Source organism: Ambystoma mexicanum, chromosome 14, assembly GCF_040938575.1.
Source record: "Ambystoma mexicanum isolate Mex_15411 chromosome 14, UKY_AmexF1_1, whole genome shotgun sequence".
Lineage (NCBI taxonomy): Eukaryota > Metazoa > Chordata > Amphibia > Caudata > Ambystomatidae > Ambystoma > Ambystoma mexicanum.
In genome coordinates, this window is record NC_090940.1 from 40157646 (window position 1) to 40180199 (window position 22554).

The 22554-nt window shown below is 44.9% G+C and overlaps 1 protein-coding gene across 7 annotated transcripts in view; it reads left to right on the forward strand.

Moving 5' to 3' along the window:
* HECTD1 (HECT domain E3 ubiquitin protein ligase 1) overlaps nt 1–22216 on the forward strand; it is a 1011111-nt gene extending 988895 nt beyond the window's left edge. For all 7 annotated transcript variants that reach the window (XM_069638480.1, XM_069638479.1, XM_069638478.1 and 4 more), the window contains 2 exons: nt 4407–4551; nt 21053–22216. In XM_069638480.1, coding sequence (XP_069494581.1) covers nt 4407–4551; nt 21053–21190 — 283 coding nt within the window. In that variant the 3' untranslated portion in view covers nt 21191–22216. The remainder of the gene's footprint in view (nt 1–4406; nt 4552–21052) is intronic.
* Nucleotides 22217–22554: the final 338 nt, after the last annotated feature.

Consider the following 22554-nt stretch of genomic DNA (forward strand, 5'->3'; position numbering starts at 1 on the left):
AGCAACCCATAGTTTTGGGCCCGGTTGCTAAAAATTCAGTTTAACAAAATAATGTCAACGGGCCTAATACCATCTTCCTGGCAAACCTCTTTTCTAATTCCAATATTTAAGAGAGGACACAGGATGGATCCCAGTAACTACAGATTACTTTCAATGCTGGATTGTACTGGTAAACTGTTCGCAACGCTATTACTGGAGAAGCTGGAAATATGGGTCGACGAAGCGGGCATACTGAATAAATTCCAGAGTGGCTTTAGAAAAAGTTATACCACTTCCCAAAACCTGATCATCCTAGATCTCCTCCGTACTCGGGCAAGGTTAACCGGCAATCCACCACTTTATGCCCTGTTTGTTGATTTTCAAGCAGTCTTTGACCTGCCAAGAGATCAACTATGGGCAAAACTGGAACCCTTGGGCTGCCCTGCTGAACTTCTCTATTATGTGAAGCTACTTCACCATAACACCCTGCAAGACTTAAGTTGGACTCTCAGGGCAACATGACCAATCTAATCAGCCAGAACAGGGGCGTTAAGCAGGGTTGTGTTACGGCTCCCTTCTTGTATAATCTTTACACCCATGATATTCCTACAGCGGTATCCTCAGTCCATAATTGCCCACCCACAATCGGTTCCGCACATTGTCCGGTATTTGCATATGCCGATGACCTAATAATCCTAGATCACACATTTAGTGGGATGAAAAGGTTGGCTAATGCTTTGTGGGGGTACGCAGAGCTTAATGGTCTGATTATAAACCTTGAAAAGACTCAGCTCATGGCATTTTCAGGTAAAATGTTTGCACGCCCTAGACTAATAATACAAGACCATGAAATAAAATACACCTCTGTTTATAAATATCTGGGAGTGGAATTCGATACAAAAGAAGACTATACATCCAGTACACAATCCCGCTCAAATAGAGCCGCTCAGATAACAGCCTTGATCCATCAATTTACCATCAAGAACTGTGGCTACACCATCAAGGAAGTTTGTCAACTTTATATGCAGGTGTTTGTTCCCATGGTTGTCTATGGTCTGGAGGCATTGTTGCCTATCCACTTAAAATGGCTTCAAGTGCTGGAAGGTAAATTTTGGAGGAGGATACTGGGTCTTCCGCAATGTATCCCCATGGCAATTATTAGACTTGAACTTGGTTTGGTGTCCTTGAAATCAATTGTCCTGAAAAGGAGAGCAGAGTTGTATCGCAAACTGAGTAACAACCCGATTAACCTCTACTGGCTTCCATTCATCAAGAAATTAAGGGCACCCTCTGAATATCCCCTGAAGCAGACCATGGACCACTTTTATAACAAAATATGTTGGTCTAGCAAATTGCTTTGTCTAAGAGGGTAGATCTTTGGGACTGGCTGGAAAATTATGAGCATCTGGGTAAATTAAAAAAGTATCAATTTGTTCACCATATGTTATATACATTTAAGAACCCCCAGAACTACATGATTTTATGTCGCTCCAGCAGACTCGGACGTTTTATTCTCCTCTTGAGGATTGACAATTTACCAGTTCTGACCAACAAAGGATGCTATAGCCAATTGCCCTCTAATGAAAGATACTGTCGGGCGTGTAAAACATGGCAGTTGCCGAGACTGCTTGTCATCTGCTGACAACCTGTCCATCTTTGTCAGCACTTTATTGTATGCATTATGGTTCTTATGTTCATGACATTGCATGTGTCGAGGACTCATTGTTTTGGTATCGCAGCGTGAATTCTTATAGCCTAAAAATATTTATATCAATGTATAGAATTTGGCTTAGGATTGAAACCTTGCTGAATATTTCCATTTAGGCCTATAGTCTTTGTTTCCAGCACCATTTGTCGGCATAAAACCTCAACTGGCTCTTGTTAAACTTTTCATCTTATTCCTCTTCTAGCTATGCTTGTTTTAAATGGTTAAGCAATTTTATGTAGTGATATAGTATCTTATCCTATAGCTACTCTTCATGATTTTCTTATCTAATATTCTAGTTTTATTCTTTAAGCGAACAAAGTAATTTTAATACTGTTATGATTCATTAGTTGTGATTGATTTTATTTGTAAACAAATGAAATTGTAAAAGTTTGTAATTAACTAAATACAATAATAAATATCGTAAACTCAATTTACCTTTACTTTCTCTGGGAAACAGTAGTTTATCCCAGAGAAGGTATCTAAACCTTGGGACAGCCTGCAAGGCTCCCCTGTGTCACTGCACTAAGGGTGCTGTGTGACGCACATGAAAAGATGATGCCTATGGAGTTGTCTAAAACTCCATAATCAAAGAACACAGGAGTAAAACACACATCAAAATACATGAGAGAGTGGGGAAAAAAGGCTCACACTCTCTCCAGGAAAAAAAATCAAGTCCTCAAAATTCAGCAAAGTTGCTGAGGGCCTCTAAGGAGAAGAGAATGAGCACATTTCTGAGCATTGTTCCCAACAGAACCCTTTCCAGACCTGCCTGCAGCTGCCTCCTAGACCACTAGGGTCTCGCTTCTTCCTCTGAGAAAACTCATCCTCTAGACTAGGGAAGGACTTCAAAAGATAAAACAGAAGTGTGAAACGTACTTACTTGCTAAAGAAGCTAGTGGGGTAACTGTATCTCTGTAATACAATAAGTTACAAAGTGTCCTTAAGTTTATTACTTATCTTAAGTTGCTGGCTGCTCCTTTTATAACATATATAAGTTGGTTTATTTACTTTAAACTGTTCCACTCTTCTTAAAAGTAATATTGTTGGTACTGTTAGGTTAAAAGCTTACCAATAGGGTTTACCTACCTTGAATAACGGTGTGTTTTTCTTAAAGTGTACCATTGGGATTTGCTTTCCCTTATCTGCTTCAGTGCATTTGTAAAACAGACTTGGGGTTCTTACTTGTCTTAATACTGCCTCCTCCCCTAAAAGTATATAGGTCCTTACTTACATTGAACTGCTTATTGCCTTTCTGATGGAGTTCTTACTTCACCTAAAATTGTATCCTACACTTCTGAAAAGTATCCTTGGTGAAACGGTCTATTCCTATATTAGAAATAGTCTGGGTTTATATACCAATAGTTTATACAGACCTTGAACAGCTGTTGCGCTTATAAACCTGTAATGTTGGGTTATGCTTTCCCTGAATTGGGTTTAGTGCACTTCGAAAATAGTTTATTAGGTTATTACTTGTCCATGAGTATCTTAAGGCCCCTCTAAAAAGTATATAGGTTAAGTTACTCTTGCTGAACTGTGTTCTTAAAAGTAACATTGATGTTGTAACTGTATCCATTCATGATAGAAGAAAGTGACATATGTTAAGTGTTGGTCTAATTACGTGATTCTATAACTGAATAACACTATATGTTCTGATCAATAGGGTCTGCTGCCCTTGAACTGCTGATGGTATTCTAAAAGTCTAATGTGGTTTTACTCCCCATGAATAGTTTTATGCCATTCTATATGTGTATCTTTCGGTTTGACTCACCCTGAACTGCTGATTGCTATTCTTTACAAGGTTTTACTTTGGTTTGTATACCACATGTATTAAGTTGTTTTTTTTATAATTGTGTTTTATGATATGTGATAGTACTTACCCTCCCCAAGATTTATCTTAACCTATTTGTATTTAAAACAAATTATTATTTTTACAATACTTAGTGTTTTTGTTTCTTTGGACCATATGTATGCTACCATTTTTATGTATTAAGATACAGCCCACTCTTCCTCCTAATATAAGCTGGCTGCTCTGTCTACGCTTGCTAATGTTTTCAGGTGGTAAAGCCTTGTATTAAGTGGAGTTTTATACTGTCTCAGATATGCTTTTATGACTCCCTTATTTAAACTTTAGAAAAACTGTCCTAACACAGGGCATTGGTTGCAATGGCAGACTAGCACCAAAACATTTAAAGTGAGAGCATTTTTTGGAGAAGCATTGCAGTCCTTCCTGTGGTGCAGGTGTTCCAAAACAGGAATGAGGGAGATCAAGGTGCAAACCTAATGAAATCACCATGAACATTATTTTTCTGGGTGGTCTGCCTGTGCCCAATGGGCATACATTTACGTGGCTGTCTTTAGGCTGGAGCTTAATGTAAGTGTGGACGAGAGTTAGTGTTACCTGCAGCATGCATAAAGACTCTTGATGCTGGCATAGCAATGTCTGCTAGCGAATGATGATGATACGTTTCTACCTCTGAACCTGCAAGTGGAGTCTCTCTGCCTTTGGGTGCAGCCTATGGGGTAAAAAGGACCTAGTACTGCTGTCTGGAGGTGTTCTATTGGAACTGAGGGCATTAAGGGATTGTACTATATGCAGGTACTGTATCTGCCTGTAAACGATAGGCATTTGATGGGTTTGCCTATAAACAAGGGTCTGTCTGTGGAGCCTTCTCTGCATGTGAAAGGGATGCCTAACCTTCCTTTACACTTTCTCCTCCAGCCCTGGTTTTCTGCGATTTGTCAGAGTGCTGTGCGGCATGTCTTCCGATGAGAGGAAAGCCTTTCTCCAGTTCACGACAGGATGTTCCACACTTCCACCTGGGGGACTCGCCAATCTGCACCCGCGCCTCACTGTGGTGCGCAAGGTATGTTCCACACAGGGCTTGACCGTGCTAATCATGTGACTGGTACTCCCAATACCTGGGAGATGAGGCAGACCTCTGCTGTTCCTGTCCTACATCCACCACACAGTTCTACTAATGCACCTCCTTCCTGGCTTGTAGCACATCCTGCTTTTCCACTGTCAGAATTAGAATGTCCTGCTATTGCACTGTAGCCCCAATAATACAGTCCCTTTTTCAGCTTGTGTGTACTATTCTCAACAAACACAAATGCCTTTTGTGAGTGCTATAAGGGTCTTCAGCAAACCTCTGTTATGGGTGTGAGAAAGTTATACCAACATCTACACAGCTGGATTTTTCACACGTCCATATGATGCCTAGCTGTAACTTTGGCATACCATTCAAGGCCAAACTCGGAGGGGTGTGCAGGATGGATAAATGTACCTATGAACTACTGACTTACGCGAACACTCTATTGCTATTAACATTTGACGCAGGAGATGGAATTTGTCTACATTTTCCAAACCTTGTCTCTTTTCCTTCCTTCCTTCCTCCCCCCTCCCCCACCCAAACTGGAAATCTTGTTGCAAATTCCTGAAATTGTTAAGATTATGAAGAATAAGCAAGCCTCTTTTGGGCCTTAAGCCATTCATTTTCTCACAGTGAAAAGACTGCTTTATTTTAACTTGCTCACAGCGAAAACCATTAAACAGATTTGCAACAAATAAGCAACAAGTTGGCAACAAAGCATTCCAGATATGCGTTATTGTATGGTTTGGTGTAAATATGAAAATGCAGAGAATTGGTACGCCTAGCCCAAAATAAAGTGTAGATATACCATGGTTCATTGCAGTGGTGAGGCTTTTCAGAAATGAAAAGCTAACCTTCTTTTGGGGGAGGCTCAATATATGCAATTTTTGTGTAAAAAGTCTTTACCTCCAAAGGTCAGGGCAAAGATCACATCCTAGCAGTTAGTTGGCCTGTTCTATTCATCTCAATGAAATCTTACCTAGCATCCAACCAGTGACAGCAGCAGGAAACAGGATCCAGGCATGTCTCTCTTCATAGTTGAGTGCAGAAGCATCTGCGATATTCCTGGTCCACCGGTTGAGGATCTGTAGAATCCAAAGCTCATGCCAGCCACCTAGGCATCAGTGAGTCTCGTCAGCAGATGGGAAGCCCATGGGATGGTTCCAGGACATTTGCAATGACCGGCTTCTGAAGCAGAACCAGTTGTTCCCACTGGTCCAGGGGACGCAGGTACCAACAAGAGTCTACTCTGATTTCAGGAAGGACATCAGGGTTTCACTAGTAGACATCCTGGGCAATGCTGGTTGTCCAAAACGGCTGAAGGGCTCTTTTTTTGTCCAGACTTTAGGCTTGGGTTGGCCTGGCAAACCATTGACAAGGATCTGCACCATTCAGATGGGTAAGGGCTGTCCACTCATGGACAGACTCAAATACCCCACATATGCCTAGGAAAGACACTTATTGGCAGGAGTGTATTGAAACAAGGTAGTCCCAAACCCAGTCCGCACTAAGGCACTTGCCCAGGAATCCAACCTGCATCCTGTGAAAGTGCATGCCCTATGGATTTTTCTGACCCTAAAGGGGCAGTAAGATGGCCATAAAGCAAGATGGCCAAACAACCATTTTGAATGTATGGTACTCAGAATGGCATTATGAGGTAAAGACGTGGATGGTGCACTCGAGCAGAGTGCAGTTTTTTGGGCATATCCCAGTTTGTTTGTTTTTCTGTTCTGGTAGTCCAATCCTGGCTTCCTGAATTGTCCTGCTGCCTCCTTTTTCGTGCACTGGGCCGATATCAGGTCCCAGCTCTTCATTCCTGCAGGATTGATGATTGCACACCAGACCCCCCCCCCCCCCCCCCCCAAGCCTGCGTGCCAAACAATTCCTTTATGGGCAATTGCCAGATCAGCAAACCCAACGGGGAAAGGGAAATGGGATAAAACACTAAAAACAGGCCTCTGTTATTCGCCCTCGACTCCTGAAATCTCTCCAGATGGACAACGTAGCTGTCCTAAAAGTAAACACAGAATTGCATTAACATTTCTCGCTCTGTACTCTTTTCATTTAACCAAATGTGTTCCTGAATCCCTCCCAGTAGCTGTAGCCTTTGCCTTATTGCTGAAAGGGTCATGTGGTTCTTTGAGTTGATGTAAGCCTCAAAATGAGTCTTTACATTCTTCTTTCTTTCTATTTGTTCAGCTTTTAACTTTTATAAACTAACGTGAATTCTAGTTGCTACCATAAATCTCAGATGGTAGTTTTTCTTCAACTTCAGTTAACAATTATCTAATAACTTCCCTCATTTGTTACTCGTAATCTGAAGAGAAACTAGCGCTCCAGTTAAATTCTGCCACAATGTCTGTTCGTGCTGTTGAAAAGCCTCAACTGCTTTCGGCATCTGCGCTGAAAATGAACATCTTTTCTCTTCAGAGGAATTTACTCTGGCACTTCCGTAAGTGACGCACATGAACGTTATTAGGTAATTTCCTCGAAACGGCTTCCAACTCAGACGCTTTCCCTCCCGTTGGCTTCAAAGTGAGGGACAAGATTCCCACACGTCTTCAATATGTTAGTTTTAATTCCTTCTCGCGACCCGGGATTAGTATTTTTTCACACCACAGTATCTGCACGCCCTATTAGTAATACTAAAAAGCAGGCATGCCACCATACTAAGTTTAAAAAAAAAATTTAAAAAAAATTTAAAAAAAATCCCTGGCTCGCGCTCGCAGTAAACAAACAAAATGTCAACCAGTGCACAATTAGAGAAAAGGGAGAGTTCACTTTCTACGCACACTGTAACTAATGGCAATACACTTTCTACAGAGTTGCAACTGAAAAATCAATATTACCTTTACTTTGTTTTGGCTTCAAACTCAAGTAAGTTTTCACTTGGCTTAGGGTTGCTGCTGCTGGCTTGACTCTTCCTTACTGCTTGACTCTCCTCTCAATTGTCCTGAGATAACTGGATCTTGAAAAAGGCTCTTCCTGCTCTATCACACTATGTTTGTTTTGTTTGTTTATTACTTGTATTGCGCTCCAGACCCGTGGGTATTCAGGCGCAAGGCATAAAGATACTCGCAGCTTGGTTACAACATGTAAAGTACAGGTAGGGGCAGGAGCCAGTTGGTTACAGGCAGGCACATTGAAATCAGGATATATACAAGCAGGCGCATTGAAATCAGAAGATATGTACAAACATAATTTCACATTATCGGTCAGTTCATACAGTGTAAAATAGGTGCCGGGCACAGTCAATGCAGTGACTAGTGGATGACTATATACAGAAGAGTCCGAAGGTTTCACGAAAGTTGGGCTCAGAGTCAGGCCTAGATGTCGGAGTCTTTGAGCCAGCTAGTAATGCTCTGACTAAACTTTTGGTAGGTTTGATCTTTTCTTAAAGGGGATGGTAGCGCGTTCCACAAGAGGGCTGCCTTGACCAGGAAGCTGCTGCCTCTGATTTTGGCAAGCTTATATCTAGGGACCCAAAGGTAGTTAGTATTGGAAAGTCTAGTTATTCTTGTTGCTGCATTATTCAGACATTTATGGGTAAGGGATGCAACTTTGTTTTATTTTGTCATGTGTGGAAAGCCAGTCATTGGCTCTTCTTGTATTAGAGGTATGTTCTCTCTTAGGAATTCCTAGGGCTGCTCTCAGAGCATTATTTTGTAAGAGTTGGATTTTTTTTTTATAGTTGGCCCCCATGTACAACGCATTGCAGTAGTCAAACCTGGAAAAGATGAGAGCTCTGGCCAGGGTAATGGAGCTAGAGTGTGATAGGAAAGCTTTGCCTGCTCTAATCAGCTTGCATGTATATGCCGTGGCCGAGGCCAAGGCATTGACCTGTTTGTTAAAGGAGAGAGTATAATCCAAATAGAAACCCAGAGTTTTGACTTCCTTGGCGACAGTAGTAATATTATCTATGTTGAAGCCCGAGTATTCGGGGCTGAGTTTTTTAAGAGTCGAGGGTGCGCCTAGGATGATGATCTCTGTTTTGTCATTCAGGCATAGACCATGGGTGGCCATCCATGCCTGGATGATGAGATATGTCCTGTTTACCAAGGACAAATCATTGTCGTAATCACCAGTAAGTGGTAGGAGAATCTGTGTGTCATCTGCATAGTTAGTGTAGGTGACACTCAGAAGATCCAGATCATCGAAAAGGGGCTTGGTAAAGATATTATAGAGGGTAGGTGAGACACAAGATCCCTGGGGCACTCCACATGTGATGGGCGTGGGGTTAGCCGCTGCCGTAGGCGAGAAAACTCCCATAGTCTTATTATTTAAGAACGATTGTATCCACGCTATGGCTTCTGTTGAGAAGTGTGCTGCAGAGTCCAGGTGGCTACATAAGACCCTGTGGTCGACCAGGTCAAAGGCAGCTGATAAATCCAGGAGTAAGAGGAGGGCTGTTTTCCTTGTATCCCTAAGTTCGTCTATCTGTGACTTGAGGTCTATTAGAGCTGTTTCGGTCCCATGTTGGGGTTGAAAGCCTGATTGCCTAGTCCCTAGTAGAGAGTTAGTTTCCAAGTATTTTTTAATTTGGGAATGTGCCATTTTGTCTAAGATCTTCAAGAGAAAAGGCACTGTCGTAATTGGGTGGTATTTAGTAGGTATCGGTGGGTCTAGAGTCTGCTTCTTCAATAGAGGAAGCACCCATGATTCCTTGAGATTGGATGGGATGGTATTGGTGGAAAAAGACGAGTTGATACGTTTCGTGATAAAGGGGGCCAGGTCTCTGGCTGTGTCCTTTATAAGTTGAGCAGGGCATAAACCACCTTGACAATTGGAAGGTTTAAGTGATAGTATAGTATTTTCTGTTTCTTTTATGGTGATTTAAGAGAACTTAAATCTGGGGTGAATTGCAGAGTTACTTGGTTGCTCTAGGTTAGTGCTAGTAGGCTTACTGCCGGAAAGTGTGGCTTTTTTCCTGGCAATTTTTGCTTGGAGGGTTGTGACTTTGTTAGCTAGAGCTTGCTGTATGTTGGAGCACCAAAGTATATCCTTGATACAGTTGTCTGGCACTGGGATGGGGGCTTCTAACTCTTTGAGGATGACAGAGTTCCTTCATGCTAGAATTGGCTTGAGATATTGTTGTATTATAGGTTTCGCCTTTAGCTAGGAGGATTTCTTTTTTGTATAAGGCTGTGATGGGACTGAGATTGGCTTTGTTTTCCTCGGATGGTTGTGCTCGCCAGGATGTTTCACATTACCTTTTTTTGTTACGTAATGATTTTAGGGGTGGAGTGTACCAGGAATTGAGATGGGCTTTGGGTTTGCTTTGTCTAAGTTTGAGTGGTGCGATAGAGTCTAATGCGGTGGTCATGATGTGGTTAAATTCCCTAACCAAAGCTTCAGGACCCAGGTTTTCAGGGATAATGTTGAGTGTGGGGAGGATAAGGGGGAGTAGTTTGTCACGAGTAATGTTTTTTATTCAGGGTAGGAATGGCAGGAGCTAGAGGTACAGGTGCCAAGGTGGGTTTGGCAGTAGTTAGGGTAAAGGTTATGAGGTGGTGATCCGTCCAGATATGGAAGATATCAAGGCGTTGCAGTTGTAGTCTGCTACCCAGTCCAGTATTCTGCCTTTGCTATGTGAAGGGACGAGCACTCTTTGGGTAAAATCTTGTTCCGCAAGGATGTTAGCCACGTTAGAAGATGCATGTGTATTTTTGGGGGTCGTTGTAGCCCAAGTTCAAAACCCCGAGTAATAGGACTTGAGATGAATTTTTTTGATTATTCAAGATGATATTTGATAAGTAATCTTCAAATGTCCCAATAGGGCCTGGAGGTCTGTAGATCAGGTAAATAGTGAGAGTCTGGGTACTGTTAGTTTAGTTTGGCTGTCATGATCTCGAAGGAATTAATGTCTCTCGCTATGATTGCAATACCTCCACTTCGAGTATCAGCTCTGTCTGATCGCAGCATGGTATATCCGTTAGGTATAGCCAGTGAGAGTGTGGGTCCTGCCGCGGCATGTAGCCAAGATTCAGTGACTGCTAGGAAGTCTAGGTGTTCAGAGTGAATGATGTCTGCTATCTCTGTAGCGTGAGCAACTAAAGATCTGGAGTTTTAGACCGCCCTTGAGGTCGAGTGGTGCAAGGTAGGATGTTTTGTGCCGGGCATTGCATGTGGCAATCAGTTGGCCATGGTTTGTTTCCGTGGTTGAGAGGTAGTGCCATGGTGTGGTTGTGAGTGGTGTGGTGTTGATAAACTGCTAGAAGTAAAAGCAAGAATTATATGATACTTGTTGTGCTAGAGAGGAGGGGCAGGTGGCTCAAAGGTGAGTGCATTGTGGGTGTGGGTACTATGGGCAGAAGGGCCCGTGTCTCACTATCTCGGAGGTAGTTGATTACTAGGTACACCGAGTCGGAACATGAGGGACGTGGTGTGAGGCTAAATTTGTTAGGGCTAAGGTCTGTGGGAACTGTGTTGTGCCTAAAATGCACTTATTTCAGTACAAAGTGTGGTGTAAAAACAGCGTTCCTATGGCTTGGATACTGAAGGATGTGGAGTAGTGCTAGTCCACTGCGTTCAGCAGAGGTCCAAGGGCAAACAATAGATAGTGTGACAGCTAGACCTGGACATAGAAAGGTAAACTAAACGTAAGTAGGGTCAGGCGTAATGGTAATACAATGCAGTGCGTAATAATCATAGTAGATGGGTGGCAAGTTAACATGCACAGATTGAATCTATTAACTGCAATTAATGCCATAGTATATGCGGTGCATGGTGATGTGGTCGGACATTTGCTAATGGGATTAGTTAGATTTGGCCAAATACATAACGCCACAATGATGAGTCATTCGTAGTAACAGTATATAGGCTTAGTAGAAGCGCTAGGGTGTAACTCGCATACTAGTATAGTTTATAGAACTATGGTTCTTGGGTTTTCTTCTGCTGTTGTTTCTTCAAGAATAAATTCACTTAAGGGGGCTAAAAGGTCTTTAAGTGTTCAGTTCTTTGTCAAACTTTCTGGGGCTCTGCTCTGACCTGCTTTGGTGTTCACCAGAATGAAAGGCAGTTTAGAACCTCTGAAAAGGTTCCAAACTACCTTACAACCACCAAGGCCAATCATCTTGCCTTGGGGTTACACTAGTTTCCTGGAGAAAAAAGTTTCAGGGAAAATACTACGTGCTTCAGGTAAGATCACCCCGCCAACTACAGACCTACATTCCAGCTACACCCCTGGACTGCCCGATTCTCCTAGACACCCAGTCTCTCCTTTTAATACATGAATGATGTGGGACCCTGACAGTCGAGCCTTCCATGCTGCAACTGTTTTATGGGCAGTTTACTGCCACTTCCTGCTAGGATCTTTCGCTTGACTGTGGGTCTTCAGTCACCTACTCCACAGCCCACCTGATCTGCTTCTTTGGACGTTCTGGGTTAGCCCACACCATTATTTCTGTGCTGGGATCATTTTCTGTGGGTCTGCACCCTTGGTTGCCCACCGAGCTGCTGGGAATCATCTTCACATTTCCTTCATATTCCCAGTCTTCTGCAATGGATTTATTACTCCTGACTTGATGTTGGTCTTCTTGGAGAGGCCATTTGATCTTTTTCTTGGTTGAAGGCATCGTCGTTGGCTCAGTATTCAAGCACATGGGCGTTGGATCCATCCTGTAAACCACACCTAGGAAAGAAGTCTGTAGTTACACTGGTTGGTGGGCCAGGCTGGAGCCATTTTCAACAACATGTTTACTGAGAGTACTTACCTGGATCCTGGTTTGGGCAGTTATTCCCGATACCCACCCTTAGGAGGTCCCTTTGGTCAGGATTGAGATTCTTTTGAGTTTCCTATTGACTTACATTGGGGTTCTCCTTTTTAGCTGCAACTTCTCTTGAGGCTTCTGATTCTGCAAACGAGCACTGGATCTAATGATTGGGTTCTCCTTTCTTTTGCTGTTTTGTTTTGCTGCAGAATCTGCATCTGTGAGGTGAAACACTTGTCTCCATGCAAGAGAATGACCGATTGTCTTTCTCCCAATGATTCCTGTGGAACTTTCTATTTGTCATTGAACTCTCCTAAAGTGATTCTGTGGGTCAGGGGTGTTGCTAGGTCTATAAAAGAGCCGGGGCTACGCTAATGTCAGGATTCTGGGCTAGCTAGCCTTTTGGTTGTAGCTCCTGAGCTTCTATCCGTGGCAACAACAAAAAGACCTGGGGCAATGGGGCCCTCCATCCCCTAGCAACGCCTCTGCTGGGGGTACTTAACAGCTGCTGAACTTTTTCGTGTACTCACACTGGGTTCAGTGAGCACTAGACCAAGAACTGCAATTTTAGTATGTATCGCTGATTTAATATGTATTTTTAAAGTAATGCTATGCACTTCTCGTATTGTGAATGTGGCGTTAAGCCCCCGTTCCAAGGGCTGGAACTGGGGGTAATGGCCGAGCATCCCAGGTTAACTGCCCGAGTGAAGCCATTAGCACCCCGGGCTACCAAAAAGGACCCGGGGTGCAAAAAAATTAGTTTTCCTTTGTTCAACGGGACGTGCGCGGGCCAATTGTGAAGGACTGAGGAGGGTTACATATACTATGTATCTTTTAATACTGTATTATTTAAGTACTTATTTGACCTGTCCTGATGGAGATCTATATATGTAAAATAACGAAAGTAGGTTATTTATCAACATATTGGTGTGATTTATTTTCTCGAGATGAATTGAATTATACCTTCCAAGTTGTGTTAGGACAGTTTTTCTGAATGTTCTACCCAACTTCATCAAAACCATTCAACTGAATGGGGGCACAGTTGCGCGATTGCCAAGATGGTGACTTTCGCGTGAGCTCTGTATTGAATGGAGATTCCCTGTGAGCTCAGGGGCAGAAGAAAAGCGGAGGCAAAGAATAATGAGTGGTTGGGGCATGCTTGGCGAAAAATAAAATGCTGAGGAGCTGCCTCTGAGGCTGCGTTTCAGAACAGCGAACTGTGCCGGACCCCGATGTCTCGGGCCGGGACGGGTGCTGTAGGCCCTGCCTGGCTCTGCAGCAGAGGAGTGGCTGCCGATATCGTAGGCCTTGTGAAGCAATCAGTGTGCTGGAGGTGCATGGAGGCGGCACCGGGATGGAGACCAGCTGGTTTGTCCCTGGGAGGCAGACCCTTTACAACAGCTTGCTGCTCCAGATTACTGCCGTGAGACGGGGCCGGGGGACGGATGATGCTGTGCATTGCCTGGGCCGGGAAGGAACCCAGGAAAGAGGCCTTGAGGCAACCCAGTGGTAGGTGAATGTATGAGGCGGACCCCTAAATAAGTTTGGCGTGATTGAACTGAAATGCATGCAGAAATGAAACACACACAGTAACGAGAATGAGCTGCACGACCATTACCATGAACAATATAAATAAAGTAACATTGTCGGCCGAAGTGACAGTGATAACAACATATCAACAGGGATCCTGGCTTGCTGAGTAGGCGACCTGGCTTGCCCCAGATATTGCACTTTTACCATGGGAGCTGGTTGGAGAGGGGGGAGGTGTGCGCTGCACCCACGGACCTGTGCTGCAGCCACGGGCCAATTGTGAAGGACTGAGGAGCGGTTTCCAAGGGGGTCACTGTATAGTATGATTGGTCAAGCCTAGTGTGCAGGCTGGTGGTGCTGCTGAGGGCCCGCCGCATAGCTGCTTCGCCGGCCAAGTGATGCTTACCTCCTGCTTCGGTAACCTGTTTGGGGGTTAGGGAGCTGGGTCCTGTGCTATTGTTTGGGTCTGGGGCTCCAGTACATTTTAAATCCCACGCGACTGCTGTATGGTGACAAACCATGCCTAAAGGGGTCGGGCTTAAGAAGAGTGGCTCCATGGATACATTTGCAAAACCCACCCAGAAACCCATGGAACTGGTGAGTGACGGGTGCTATGCCTGCGCCACCTATTGATATCCAGGGAGTTATGGCCATGATGCAGCAGGGATTTGCCTCTATTAATGATAAACTGGTTGGCATTACTGTTAATGTCACAACTCTCCCGGCATACCACTGGTCCCACTCACTCAGGTGGTCACACCCTTGATGCAATCTTCAGCACAGATGACCATGTCTCTATATCCAGTCCCAAACCGCTTATCTGGACAGACCACTCTGCCATCCCTTTCTCTATCCACACCCCAGCCCCTCCTCCCAAGTGTCCCTGCCCCCCCCCCCCACTTGATCACAAATGCTGGAACAAAGTCAAGGTACTCCCCAACCTAGCCGAAGCCCTGCTACTCTGCCCCCCTGCAATGCTGACCTGTGGTAGACCGTTAACCAACGAATCCTTTGGCTCCTGGCTTAAAGAATCCCCAATTCCTCTCACGCCCTCATGCCCCTGCAGCCACACGCAAAGGGCCGTCCCCCAAACGGTTCATGCCCCACCTGAAGACTTTCTTCTTCTTCTTAATTATCGGATGCATGGGCGGACCCACGCAGGCGCTTCCCACGACTTTCAAAAGTCAAAATAACTCTGTTGAGCGCAAATGGCGAGCATCTACACCCGCTCTCAGCAGATTGATGTTCGCCCACCACCGTAATTACAAATCCGAGATCCGAAAGGCCAAAAAGGCCTACTACAATAAACGAATTCTGAACTGTGGAAGCAGCAGCAAATAACTCCACAAGATAATCTCTGAATTTGTGAAACCTACTTGCACCTCTGCCCAAACCACCCACAAGCAAAACGCTCTGTGATTTCCACAACACTGCACTTGACAGGACAGCAACCCTTGGCTCTTTCCATCCCCTCTCGAGAAACAAGTTCCTAGATTTACTAACCGGCCGCAAACCCTCCGGATCCCCCCCGCCTCTCTTCTGAAAGAAATATTATCCTCTACTTGCACAAGAGAACATGCAAGGTCCATACTGAACGACTGCCTCACCTCTGGCACCTTTCCAGAGGATTTTAAAATAGTGCATGTCAAACCGCTTCTAAAAAAGGCATCCCTCGACCCTAAGAATTACAGGCAGATCTACAACACTAGATTTCTTGCGAAACTCATTGACCGGGCTGCATACTCCCAGTTCAACTGCTTCGTAGAATCCAACAAACTACTCGACTGCGCGCAATCTGGCTTCAGGCTGCGCCATGGAACTGAAACCACTCTCATCTCGATCTGGGAGGATAGCAAGGTTGCGGCAGACTGAGGTTTGCGCAGCGCTGATACTCCTTGATCTGTCAGCAGCTTTTGACACCGTTAACCATTCTATCCTCCTTGATCGCCTCCACTCCTTAGGAATTCAATACTCTGCACTCAAATGGATTGCCTCCTTCCTCAGCAACAGGAAACAAATCACTTTAATCTCCCCTTTTGTCGACTGCTCGCGCTGTGAACACTGGGCTCCCCCAAGGCGCCTGCCTCTCTGCTCTCCTTTTCAACCTCTATTTGACCAATCTACCAAGAATCATCGGCGCACACAACTTCTCCTGTTAGAACTATGCCGACGATACCCGAATTATCCTAAAAATTTCAAACCCACATCCCGACCTTGAAGCTTGTCTCAGTGATATTGATCAATAGATGACAAGAAACCAGCTCCGTCTGAACCCAGCTAAAACTGAAATTATGGTGTGCAGCAATACAGCCCTTCTCCCGCAAACACTCCCATGGCCCACCTCCTTTGGCACTGCCTCCCTCCAAAATAGTCAAAAACCTTGTCTGCACTATGCACTCTGACCTAACCCTTTCCCGCCAGATCAATAATGAATCGAAATCCAGTCCCTACCACCTCAACCCGTTACCTCACCTATCCCAACAGACTCACCGCTGTCATGTCCATCGTTATGTTGAGACTGGACTATGACATCTCCTTATACCTGGAGCACCAGCATACCAACTTAACAAACTCCAAAGAACCCAAAATGCTGCTGCCAAACTCCTTCTCGCCCTGGGACACAGAGACCACATCTCCTCTGCTCTCTGCATCCTTCACTGGCTCCCCGTAGGACCACCTTCAAAACCCTATGCACTACCCACTGAGCAGTGCACAAGACAGTCCCAACTTACCTCCAAGAGAAGATTAAACCCTACCTCCCATCACGCACCCTAAGATCAAGCACTGCCTTCTTACTTGTGATTCCAACCGCCAATTCAGCCAGGATTGGTGGATTTGCCTCCTCAGCCTTGGCTCCTACTCTGTGGAACTCACTGCCAGCACACATTCGACACACCCAAAACTACATGGCCTTCTGCAAAGCTCTAAAAACCTGTCTCTTTCTGTAAGCCTGAATAATGATCATCTAGGGCTGCTGAAACCCTACAACACCATGGATCAAGACTTCAATGTCAATGTGACTCTACTACACATGCCTAGCTGCCTCCTGTGCCGTCTCCCTCTTGAGTGCAGCTATCACGGAACACGTAAACGTAACCTAGAACAATGTGCTGGTAAGAATAAAACATCCCCTCACACTCGCCTCTCATATCACTATGCTCACTCTCCACTTTACACCAGCACACACTAGAGCGCAGCTACACCCCTTGATCAATTTCGGCCTAGCTGCTCACATATAAACAACACCCCAAGAACACCAACACCCTGCTAGAATGCAGCTATAACCCATGAAAAGATCAGCCTTGCTGCTCATATAATTGTCCTACGCAGGCCTAATGCCACCAGAATGCAATATCGGAGTCCGACCACCAGACTGCACCCATTCAACAGATCTCTCAATAGCACCACACCTAATGTTAGGATGCAGCTACCATCAGGCAATCGCATCAGCTGCACACATAATGAGTACACCCAAGTACCCTATAATACACTACACTCTTGACTGACCCGGACTACGGTCCCCGAGGGCGTTCAACCCACAAACACTTTGAGGTCATACCAATGATATGTAGAGCGCTGTATAAATGCCAAATAACATAACTATACGTGCTCAGTTGGAGAAGGCAAGGCAGTGGATCACAGAGACAGAAACATGGATCCGCATTGCAGAGGACGACATAACAGCGCTACAGGGGACCGTAACATCCCTTGCTAAGGACATGGGCACCTTAAAAACCAGGTGTGAAGATTTGGAGGCGAGGTCGAGAGTAATGTCCGCATCTTAGGTGTGCCGAAGGACGCTTTGAAAGATGCAATGGAGATGGCAGTGGAGGAACTATTGAAAGAGCTGCTGGGTGATCCTGGGTGGTCCCTGATGTTTGTAGTAGAACAAGCGCATAGAGCATTGATGGTGAAACCTAGGCCGGCGGGGTATCCACGACCGATAATCGCCCACCTAATGAACTACACAGAGACCTGGTGTTGAAAGCCGCACGTGAGAAGCAGGAGCTGAAGATGGGATCCAGTGTGGTCCACATCTTCAGATTTTACTTTAGCACAAGAAAGGCGCACATCTGTGGGCGTAAAAAAACTTCTCGGGGAGCGTGGTCTATCCTATGCTATGCTTTATCCCGCCCAGCTGCGCCTGCAATTTAACAACAAGACCTACTTTTATACGTTTCCAGAAGAAGCCTAATCTTTTGTGGAGGCCAACGTCCCGCTCCCTTTGGGGCGAGAGCCAGGGGCGAAATGACATAAGGCCGTGGCATAACCACTCACCCATGTCTATGCAATAAGGATGTGTTAGTAATGCTAGTATAGTTCTGTTTGCTCTATCATGCATCTAAGAAATATATTGTTGTTGTGTTGAACTCCACGCGCTGCATTGAGTCGCCCCCAATGGGAGTGCGCAAGTTTCTTAGGGCGGGAAGGATGGGGACAGAGGGGTTGGGATATGCATAGTCAAAGTTCGGCGTACTGAGGGAGGGGGAGGATGGAGTTGGGAGGAGTTGGGTCTTAAAAGTTATAAAAATGCACAGGGTAACCACAGCACGATATGGATTGATCATGGATTATTGGGCAGAGGAGTGCGGCATGACGTATTTGGGCAACATGATGGGGAATGATCTAGGCAACGTGAAATTATTAAGCTGGAATGTGGGCGGGTTTGGGATGAAGATGCTGAAGGTATTTTCATATGCTAATAGACTGGGGGTTAAACTCTTCCTGCAAGAAACCCACATGTTACAGCATTAAGCATGTAAGGTGGCCCCCCCGGGTGGGGGGGGGGCCTACGCTATTATACGTCTTACTCCACCAGGGGCGAGGGGAGGTCATGATCATGGTGCACCAGTAATTGCCATTTATTCACCTTGAGACCATACGCAATGACTGTGGCCGGTTCGTGGTTGTCCACGGCAGGTTGGGGAATATGGAGGTTCTTTTAATAAATGTTTATTGGCCAAACGCAGATGATTCAGAATTCTACGACGCACTATTTAAAAAATGTGCTAGGTACCCTACTATGTCAATCATTTGCGGAGGGGACTTTAACACTATCTTAGACATCGATTTAGATCGTAAATCGGAGACGCCAAGAACATTAACACTTGCTGCACGTGTTGTACTCGCGCATATTGAGGATTTGGGGGTGAATGATGTGTGGCGTACACTTAATAATACACCTTATATTCATCAGTGTGTGCCCTGCATTCGCGTATAGATCTATGGTTGGTATCACACAGGCTACTGAATTGGGTGTCCGAGTGCCGGATACTACCTAGAGTAGGGAATATGGCACTGAGAGCGCAATGGCGTTTTAAACTTGTAGCGCTGGAGAACCCGGCCTTCCGAGCAAATTTAATGCAACACCTAGGCAGCCATTTTGATATTAATGAGGGGTCGGTGAGCACACATTGCACTCTCCCTGGCAAGCATTTAAAGTATATATCAGGCTATTGCTATGTCTACTGAATTTGGTGTGCTGCGCGACATCAGGAGGTAATTAAAGAGATCTGAGGTGACGCTAGCGCAATTACAAAAGGAAAGCCCAGGCAATCCGTCATTCCGGATCAGAAACCATATAAAGACCTAACTAGACCAATATCGCGACGCAGCCAACAGGGAGTTGAGATATTTTGATAGGCCCGCAGCAGCGCGCCAATATGGGGAGCAAGAAAGGCCTGGGAAATTGCTGGCGCTTATAGCGCGCAGCGATAGGGGCAGTTCCAATATCCCAAGTATAATCAGAACAGACGGCACAGTGGCAAATAAAGTGGAGGAGGTAAATGCGGTATTTTATGATTTCTATAGAGAATTATACACCTCTAAAAGTGGGGCCACAACAACGGAATTAGATTAATACCTTGCGAAAATCCCTACAACGCTTTTGTCGGCAGAGCAGCGCACTTGAGGAGCTGATAAAATTGGCTGAAATAAAGAAAGCTATCGGGGACCTTCCGAACGGGAAGACCCCAGGGTCGGATGTATTGGGGGTACAATTCTATAAAGAGTTGTGGATGTGCTATCTCCCCGACTATTATTAGTTTGGTTGGAGGCTTTAGAACTCAGGACCCTTCCAGAATCCATGCGTGTGAGGCCATAATTATTCTTCTACTGAAACCTGGTAAGTCTTCAGGTGACTGCGGGTAGTATCGGCCACTATCTTTAATAAACACTGATGCGATCGTTTTTGCAAAGATCCTGGCGACTAGACTAAACCTGTTAATGCCATATATGGTACATGAGGATCATGCCGGATTTTTAGTGGGGAGGTGGACGGCAGCTAACATACGTCGGATGTATAATGTTATCGCACAGATACCGCGGGAAGTCCAGGGGGTCGCTGTTTCTTTAGACATGCAGAAGGCATTCGATACGGTGTACTAGCCCTTTTTGTTCAGGGTTCTGAACAATTATGGGTTTTTGCCAAATTACATAAAGTGGGTGAAAATGCTTCCCTTTCTTGTCATGTGTGGTTACCCCTCCTTAAGGTTGTTGGTTGTTGATCTCTCAACAAAGGGTTGTGCAATAACTGCCTAACAGGACATCACTTTGGAGCATTTTTTTTCCCAACTTTCCCTCCATAGTTTGATATGGAGCCCCATTCTTTTTGCTTTGTTTTTGAACTTCTCACTTTTTGACGGCAAGTAAAGCCTTGAGCTTCACTTCCCTTGCCTCTTTGCTCATTGTTATGGGGAAGCTGACTGGTCCTCAAGACTGTCAGTACTGGGAAACATTTTCCCTTTTTATTTCTTGTATATTGATTCATCCATATTCTGCAAAGGCAGTCTCACTACACCACCTATATGCAAAAAAGCATTAATGCATGCTCACGCATCAGCACCATATCCCACTACCTAGCACAAAGATAAACTAAACGTTTGCCAATGCATGGGGCCTTGTAAGCATAGGGGAGATGCTATTTCTGAACCAAGCCACTATAGGGCAGGATTGTGCCCAGCACAGGATTCAACATATATTGAGCTGTAAAACTATTGCCATGAGTAAGGGATGCACCATTGTCTCCACCTTTTCCTTATCTAGATGCTGTCATCCAATGCTTGCATATGATCGCATGTCTTTTTAAACAATGTCTGAGAGCATAGCCTCAGAAGATTGCAAACATCATTTAATGAATTCTGATTGGTATGTGAACTTAAAAATTAATAAATGCAAAGGCCTTGGACTGAATCGACTCACCTGAATGTCATATGTTTCTCAGCAGAATCTAAGTCTCACTTTTCTCTGTCCAACAGGTGGATGCAACGGACTCCAGCTACCCCTCCGTGAATACATGCGTACATTATCTAAAGCTACCAGAGTACTCGTCGGAGGAGACCATGAGAGAGCGCTTGCTTGCTGCTACGATGGAGAAAGGCTTTCATCTGAACTGAGGAGATGGGTCAGAGGTTGGCTCAGAGAGACAGAAACTGTGCTCCCAGCCGCGCTCCCATTTGTGTGCGTGTGTGTGCAGAATGGGCTCGTTCTCCCAACCGTCGTTCGAGCCCTCCCCACCCCTCACACCTCCATCTCCGGCTCCTTGTTCTGTTACGTTCAGTTTGTTTGTTGCCCTCCTGTGAGGCTTTAAAAGAACATGGAATTTGCCCTTTTTAAGCTGCTACTCGGAGATCAGCCTTTTCCAATGAAGTGGGTCCAGCCCGTTGCACAGTGTTTGCTGGGCAGCTGCTGCAAAGGTGCTTATGAGGGGCTGGCATAGCTGGAAAAATTGTGCGTGCCGCCTACATATTCCAAAGAACGGGGGATGGTGGGTGTAAACCGATTTTATTTCCCCACCTCCCAGTGTGCACTGATAACATTTCTAACACTGTATTTGTGTTCAGTTTTTCGTTTAATGCCTAATACACTACAGCGAATTTCACTGATGCAACCCTTTCTCCACTGACCGGCTTACGCTCTCTTAACTTCCATCCACTCTCCCTTTCCCCCCATCCGCCCATTCACTCTCCCTTTCCTCCCACCCAGCTTGGCACTACCTGGTGAACCATCTGCTTTGTGAGAATGTAGTCAACAGGCATTTCAAATGTGATCCCTCCCTGTTTTTTCCTCCCCTGGCTTGCTTGCCTCCATACATTTGCTTAACCCTTCCCACCATGCACTTCCCGCTACCCCCAGTATCTGTTTCCAAGTGGGACTCATTTGATTTTCTCAATCCGTGCTCTCCTCTGCGAACTCTTAAGTGTGTATATTGCAGCTCCAGAAATATTAAAAAGAGAAAAAAAGCTATTCAAAGGATAACGGGTCCTGGTTTTATGCGCCAGTGCCCGTGGAAAGCAAGTTATTTTTTTGCTTTTTGGTTGTATTTTCCTTGTATAATATAAACATTTATTTAACTTGTTGAAGTTTGAAGTATAAAAAAAAAGAGAAAAACTATAAATAAACAAAATACATGAAAAACTGAACTTGATGTGTTACTCAACGTAACAATTTAAAGGTTTTTGCTGAGGCCAGAGTGTGTTTGAGCCCACCTGCGGGCTACTTAAGTGCCTGACATTATTAAGTGGGCTTCACATTACAAGCATTCTTTGTGTATTAACTTATGTGCACTTGTGTTGTCTGGGATGGCACAATCTAGACAGGCATTGTGCCCAGTACGCCTATCCTATTTGCCAAAGTCATTGGATGAACGTCTGAAGCAGCTGAATACATCCTGAAGCTCTGGGTGCACGTTCCCTGCCTGTAGTGGCGGCTGGTGAATTTTTTAATAGGAGGGGCGTAAATGTTTCTCTCAAATATGGCA